Source organism: Cebus imitator, unplaced genomic scaffold (genome assembly GCF_001604975.1).
Source record: "Cebus imitator isolate Cc_AM_T3 unplaced genomic scaffold, Cebus_imitator-1.0 Scaffold140, whole genome shotgun sequence".
Lineage (NCBI taxonomy): Eukaryota > Metazoa > Chordata > Mammalia > Primates > Cebidae > Cebus > Cebus imitator.
In genome coordinates this window covers 1,199,750-1,207,577 of record NW_016107455.1, presented here as the reverse complement: position 1 = coordinate 1,207,577, position 7,828 = coordinate 1,199,750, and the positions used below count along the sequence as shown (strand labels likewise).

Below are 7,828 nucleotides of genomic sequence, written 5' to 3'. Positions count from 1 at the left end.
AAAAAAAAAAAAAAAGTATTTGTACTCAAACACAACCATTTTTATTCCCATTATAATAATATCTTTTACCCACTGCTTCCCAAAGCTGCTGTTCCAGTCTTAATAAGGTGTTAGGATTTGTGCTGGCAGGGAGCCTATTTAGAACCTCATGTCTAAATGTATCAATGAGAATTCTACATGCATCATGACATTTTCAAGCAATGTTGAGAACAGGAAGAAAATGAACCACCACCATATTTCCCGAGCTGCAGGAGAGCTATCATTTCCAACTAGTACTTTAATTGCTGTGATTTCATTCAGGTGGAAGAAAAGGGGCACTAAATCTGCTTTGTCCAAAAAAAGCAAACTCACAGCTTGTGTGGAGAGCATTTCGTTAATGCTGTGATCATATTGCTCAGCCAAGATAGCTAATTTCCGGGTCTGCTCCTCCTTGAGCCGTTTCAGAACAGCTTTGTGCTCACTCTTTGGTGTAGTCTCTAGCAGGTGATTTCTTAATGCTTTGTACTGTCTGGTTTGGATTTTGCAGGTATCCTGAAACTGCTTTTTTATTTGGAGTTCTTTAGACTGAGAAGAAAAAAAAATGGGTTTATGTAAGTAATAACATAAGGCATTTGGTATGTGTTATGCTTACATACATGAAAATAAAGAATATTAGGAAAAAAGGAGAGGAAAACCAAAAAGGTCAGATCATAAGGCTGCAGGTACTTTTTGCACTTGGCTATTGGGCCAAACCTAATTTTATGCAGTTTTACAAGAAAAAACCTCATTTAAAATATTAGGACATAAAGAACCCCATTTATCACAGGACTTCAAACAATATCTGTTGTTTCACTAATAAGATTAGTGACTTGAGTAGATATTAAAATCAGCTTTGATTACTATGCATATTCATGACAGAAAATTACATTTCTTTTCTTTTCTGAGATGGGGTCTTACCCTGTCACCCAGGCTGGAGTGCACCACTGCACTCCAGCCTGGGTGACAGGGTGAGGAGATATGAGAAGGAGATATGAGTAGGTGACAGAGATAGGAGGCTATGCTCAAGCAATCCTCCCATCTCAGCCTCCTGAGTAGCTGGGACCACATGTGTGCACCACCACGTCCAGCGAATTTTTATTTTTTTGCATTTTTGAGATGGGGGTCTTGCCATGTTGCCCAGGCTGGTCTCGAACTCCTGAGCTCAAGCAATCCTCCCATCTCAGCCTCCTGAGTAGCTGGGACCACATGTGTGCACCACCACGTCCAGCGAATTTTTATTTTTTTGAGACGGAGTCTCATTCTGTCGCCCAGGCCAGAGTGCAATGGCACCATCTCAGCTCACTGCAACCACCACCTCCCAGGTTCAAGTGATTTTCCTCCCTCAGCCTCCCAAGCAGCCGGGATTACAGGCATGTGCCACCGCGCCCAGCTAATTTTTGTATTTTTAGTAGAGACGGGGTTTCACCGTGTTGACCAGGATGGTCTCGATCTCTTGACCTCGTGATCCACCCGCCTCGGCCTCCCAAAGTGCTGGGATTACAGGCTTGAGCCACTGCGCCCGGCCCATGGTTTACTCTTTAACACAAGCAAAAACTTAAGTCAGTCAAGTTAACTAATCTTGGCCAGACATGGTGGCTCACGCCTGTAATCCCAGCACTTTGGGAGGCTGAGGTGGGCAGATCATTTGAGGCCAGGAATTTGAGACCAGCCTGGCCAACATGGTGAAACCCTGTCTCTACTAAAAATATAAAAATTAGCCTGGCATGGTGACGTGTGCCTGTAATCCCAGCTACTCAAGAGACTGAGGCACAAGAATCCTTTGAACCCAGGAGGTGGAGGCTGCAGTGAGCTAAGACCACACCACTGTACTCCAGCCTGGGCAACAGAGCGAGACTCTGTGTCAAAAAAAAAACAAAAAACCCACAAAAAATAAAAACAAACAAAAAAAACCGAATCTTTCAAAGGTTAAAAGTTATGAGGCAAAGGAGGAGACAACCTCTTCTTGGGGTAACAGACATGAACTACAGTATATAAACATTTCTGAGATGAAAATAATTTAAGTGGCCGGGTGTGGTGGCTCACACCTGTAATCTCAGCATTTTAGGAGGCTGAGGCAGGCGGATCACGAGGTCAGGAGTTCGAGATTAGCCTGACTAACATGGTGAAACCCCGTCTCTACTAAAAATACAAAAATTAGCTGGGCATGGTGGCGTGTACCTGTAATCCCAGCTACTCAGGAGACTGAGGCAGGAGAATCACTTGAACCTGGGAGGCAGAAGTTGCAGTGAGCTGAGACTGCATCACTGCATTCCAGCCTGGGTAACAGGGTGAGACTCTGTCTCAAAAAAAAAACAAAAACAAAAACAAAACAAAAAAAACAAAACAAAACAAAAAAACAGAAATTTAAGTTTAGAGATGGAAGACCTTTGGCTTTAGTGTTTGGTTAATCACCAGGTTTGGGTATTCCATGAACTCAGGTTTTAAAAAGTTTTAATAAGTTTAGATCTATTTCTGTAAAGTATACTAGTTTACCCTACAAGTGAGAAAACATTCATTTACTGCTCTGAGGCAGAACCTATAGTTGAAATTATTTTACCTTAATATAAATACTGCCAGGTATTGATTGGTTGATTCATCATGCAATAAATGGATATGTGACCAAATTTACACATGAAATATATCTTTCTGTATTTTTCACGATCTGCGGCACTAGATTCTAGTAACATGTCTTTATTCTGTGAGTGAGAGGGTCAAGAAATGTCTAGCAGGCCGGGCGTGGTGGCTCACGCCTGTAATCCCAGCACTTTGGGAGGCCGAGGCAGGTGGATCACGAGGTCGAGAGATCGAGACCATCCTGGTCAACATGGTGAAACCCCGTCTCTACTAAAAATACAAAAAATCAGCTGGGCATGGTGGCGCGTGCCTGTAATCCCAGCTACTCAGGAGGCTGAGGCAGGAGAATTGCCTGATTGCCTGAACCCAGGAGGCAGAGGTTGCGGTGAGCCGAGATCGCACCATTGCACTCCAGCCTGGGCAACAAGAGCGAAACTCAGTCTCAAAAAAAAAAAAAAGAAATGTCTAGCTAGTAAGAGAAACTCTTAGTTTAGCTATGCTTAGTAGCACTGCTTTTGAGATGTAGTCTCACGGTGACATGATCATGGCTTACTGCATCCCTGACCTCCCATGGTCAAGCAATCCTCCTACCTCAGCCTCCCAAGTAGCTGGAATTACAGGTGTGAGGCACCACCATGTCGGGCTTTTTAATTGTTCTTTTCTTTTTTTGAGACAGGGTCTCACTCTGTCACCCAGGCTGGAGTGCAGTGGCATGATCATGGCTCACAGCCTCAACCTCCTGGGCTCAAGTAATCCTCTTGCCTTTTAGCCTCCTGTGTAGCTAGGACCACAGTCACGTCATCATGCTTAGTCTTTTTTTTTTTTTTTTTTTAAATAAGAGATGAAGTCTCCCTATGCTGCCCTATGGCTGGTAATTTTTTGTAGAGACAGGGTCTCACTATGTTGCTCAGCCTGAGTAGCACCATTTTAAAATATCATTCTTAGACTGGGCGTGGTGGCTTACACCTGTAATCCTAGCAGTCTGGGAGCCTGAGGCAGATGGATCACTTGAAGTCAGGCGTTCAAGATCAGTCTGGCCAATATGGTGAAATCTCGTCTCTACTAAATACATAAAAATTAGCTGGGTGTGGCGGTGCATGCCTGCAATACCACCTACTTGGGAGGCCGAGGCAGGGGAATTGCGTGAAGCTGGGAGACAGAGGTTGCAGTGAGCACTTCAGCCTGGGTAACAGATTGAAAACAAACAAACAAAAACAAACAAAAAATCATTCATGGTTAACAAAATTGTTCCAAGTGCTTCTAGATAGAAATGAAACAATGAAATTTAGATAGTGCCTTTCTGCCTCAGTAAAACAGCATCCTTTCTTTTAAAGTATTTATTTATTTAATTTTGAGACAGAGTCTCACCCTGTTGCCAGGCCAGAGTGTAGTGGCATGATCCTGGCTCACTGAAACCTCTGCCTCCTGGGTTCAAGTGATTCTCCTGCCTCAGCCTCTCAAGTAGCTGAGGCTACAGGCGCGTGCCACCACATCCAGTTACTTTTTGTATTTTTAGTAGAGACAGGGTTTCACCATGTTTGCAAGTATGGTCTCGATCTCTAGACCTCGGCCTCAAAAAGTGTTGGGATTACAGGTGTGAGCCTGGCCAAAAGTTGTTTTTTTTTGTTTTTTTTTTTTTGACATGAAGGCTTACTCTGTCGCCCAGGCTAGAATGCAGCAGAGTAATCCCGGCTCACTGCAACTTCCACCTCCCGGGTTCAAGCGATTCTCCTGCCTCAGCCTCTTGAGTAGCTGTGATAATAGCCTGCCACTACACCCAGCTAAGTATTGTATTTTTAGTAGAGACAGGGTTTCACCATCTTGACCAGGCTGGTCTCAAACTCCCGACCTTGTGCTCTACCTGCCTCGGCCTCCCAAAGTGCTGGGATTACAGGTGTGAACCACCACACCCGGCCCAAAAGTTTTTATTTTTAAAACATTGTGCTGGGCCGGGTGTGGTGGCTCAGGCCTGTAATGTTAGCACTTTGGGAGGCCAAAGCGAGTGGATCACCTGAGGTCACGAGTTCGAGACCAGTGGGGCCAATATGGTAAAACCCAGTCTCTACTAAAAATACAAAAAATCAGCTGGGTGTGTTTGTGGGTGCCTGTAATCCCAATTACTCTGGAGGCTGAGGCATGAGAATCACTTGAACCTGAGAGGCAGAGGTTGCAGTGAGCCAAGATCATACCACTGCACTCCAGCCTAGGTGACAAGAGCAAAACTCTGTTTCAATACAACACAAACAAAACCAAACATTTTGCCAGGAATACTGCAATCATTCCATGTCCCTGCCTTATGAGAAAAAAGAACTCCTTGAAAATTTTTTCTTTAACAAGAGTAAAATTAATGCTTATACTAAGAATGAACTATATCCCTCAATGTGTGACTCAAGTGAAAGAGATGAATGCAAGTTACATTTATTTCTACTCATTTAGTGCTGACAAGGCATCATCTGGATGGCAGCTAAAGAAGCAGTGGAGTAGGCAGCAGATTTTCACCTGACCCTTTCCATAGAAATAGCACCCCACCCCCACAAATCCTAATCAACATAAATAAAATGTTCAAACTGCAGGCCCCTCTCCTCCATCAAACACAGTCAGATGCTATATTGTAAATTCTGGCTCCGTTACTTAAGGAGAAAATTGGAAGAGGCAACAACTACTTAAGTAAATAGAAATGTGATAACTTGGTGTTAAAATGTTCAAGCTAAGTAAACAGATCCATGTAAAATAAGAGTAAAGTGGTGATTTTTCTTTCCTAACAGAAAACTTTTAGCTCACTTGTCATCAGAAAGGCATTTTATTTAAAGTCTCGCTATGTTAGTGAAGCTTCATTTTCTCTTCACTTTTAATGTACTGAGAGAATCAAGACTACTGTTTATAAGCTTTAAAATGGAAAAGGCTCTAATGATAGGAAACGGAAAGAAACGGTTAAATGTCAAACAACTATCTATCAACCAAGCCCCAGAGAAATGCAGTCATATCAGATTTATGGTACGACTTTCAGTTTGGTTTATTCCTTGGCGCTGTTCGCTTTAAAACCATGACTGATTTTGCTGTCATACTGTTTTAAAAATCTTTTCATAGGAGATTGTCTATTCTGTAGCTAAATGATTATATACCTCCCCACTACAAAAACAAATCTAAAAAAATCATTATAATTCCAATTTTTCTAAGCATTAACTAAGGAAGGTTATGTTAGTAGTCAACATAATTACTCTGTAAATAATTACCTATTTTGAAGACACAGCAAGGTGAAATTTTATGCACATTCACATGAAAAAAATAAAGCATTTTAACATTGTTTCTATATTTTGTTCAGGAAAGCTTGTTTGAATGGAGTTGGGTGGGCACTGAGAATACCATTGAACGTGTTGTAGCTTCTAGATTTTGACACAGATTGCCTCTGTGAATGAATTTCACTTTACTCCAGCACGGTTATTCAGAGTAAAACCAAGAACCATTTTATAGTTTAAACATCAAATAGCTTATAAAAAGCCCTTTTTATAAGGGCTGGATAGGGGTACAGGGGAAACTTTAAATAGGAAATATAGTGAAAACTGGGCCTTATTGGATATAAATAAAAGTTTAAAAGGTACAGATATGTACAGAATAATTGAGGTGCTTATCATCGATGACAGACTACAGTAGGTGGTTTTATATATTAAGATTCATGTGATTTTACTCCTTCAAATATTTATTACAAGTTATAAGATTCAAAATTTCAGAATTGTTAACTGTAGTTGACTTTGATGGAGGGAGATGGACCAGGTGGCTGGAGGAACAAGCACAGAGAAGAAAACTTTTCTTTCTTTCTAACTGGTAGCTACATAGCTAGAAACTTTTTACTTTATAATGCACTTTAAATTTGTACAAGTCATATTTACAGCAAATTAAAGTTCCAAAATTTTATTACTTGGAACAACAGAGAGAAGCTAAATGGTTAGCTTGTTGACATGTAGAATATAATAGTGGCTTTGGCGATGTGAATAAAAAAATTTTTTTTTTTTTTTCTTTTGAGACAGGGTCTTGCTTTGCTGCAGGCTGGAGTGCTGCGGTATGATCTTGGCTCACTGCAACCTCCACCCTCTTGGGTTCAAGTGAGTCTCCTGCCTCAGTCCCTGAAGTAGCTGGGACTATAGGCATGCAACGCCGCACCAAACTAGTTTTTGTATTTTTAGTAGAGACAGGGTTTCTCCATGTTGGCCAGGCTGGTCTCGAATTCCTGACCTCAGATGATCGGCTTTTGTTGGCCTCCAAAAGTGCTGAGGTTACAGGTGTGAGCCACCGGGCCGTGCCCTGCTCTTTGGTAAATTTAAAACAAGAATCTTGATTCTTATTTACTAGCATTTCCCATGGTTAAAAATTAGGCCACTTTTTTTGTATTCTGATGTGAAATACAGAAGCAAATGACTGTAGCAACCGGCACTCAACATTAAAATCAACTAAAGATGCTAAAAATTAAAAGAAACTTACTCAATATCTTTATGACTAGACATTTGTCTTAAGAATTTTCCTGCTTACATGGATACCTTATCATTCTCTTCCCTATTGTCACAAAGCTTAAGCTAATCATACCTTCAAACTCTTAGGCTGTTGTCGAACTTCCATGACATGCTTTCGTCTTAGTTCTCGTTCTCTTCGCTTATTATATTCTAGCTGGTTAGTGAGCTCAGTTTGATGCTGCAATCTGATCAACTCACAGCGCATCTTCTGAATTGTGTTGAGGTGGCGGAACTCCAGTTCTTGCATGGATTCATGCTGTCGAAGTAGCATGGCATGCTCTAAGTCCTTTTGAGTCTGTCTTTTGTTTAACTCCTAATCCATAACACAAAAAACAAAGGTATAATTTACAGCTGTATAATGCCAGAAAAAAATCCTAAGAAACAATAACCAGTAAACAGATGTAATTAACCCTGTGATTCAATTATAGTTGCATAGTAAATATTAGAGTTGTTACTTCTATAAATGGGCAATTAGTAGCACAAATTTCCTTATCATATTCATTTACTATTTATTCATATTTTATTGCCATTAGCTTAAGATATTATTAAATCTATATCAAGAGGCTTAACATTCTTTTTTGCTATTTTTTAAAAATTTTTATTTTCTGTAGTAAGCATTTGAACATTCTTTTTTTTACTTCTTAATTTTATATTTGAAGAGGGCTCCCAAGTTATCCTTCCAATTTCTTCGGAGTATTCTATTCAATTCTTTTTTTTTTTTTTTTTTTTTT

The 7,828-nt window shown here is 40.6% G+C and overlaps 1 protein-coding gene across 1 annotated transcript in view; it reads right to left on the bottom strand.

Annotated features, from left to right (window-relative positions):
- TAOK1 (TAO kinase 1) overlaps nucleotides 1-7,828 on the bottom strand; it is a 180,549-nt gene that overhangs the window by 14,246 nt on the left and 158,475 nt on the right. Inside the window, exons 17-18 of the mRNA XM_037743274.1 lie at nucleotides 7,171-7,410; nucleotides 146-564 (exon numbers count right to left, since the gene is read on the bottom strand). Of these exons, the coding sequence (XP_037599202.1) occupies nucleotides 146-564; nucleotides 7,171-7,410 (659 nt within the window). The remainder of the gene's footprint in view (nucleotides 1-145; nucleotides 565-7,170; nucleotides 7,411-7,828) is intronic.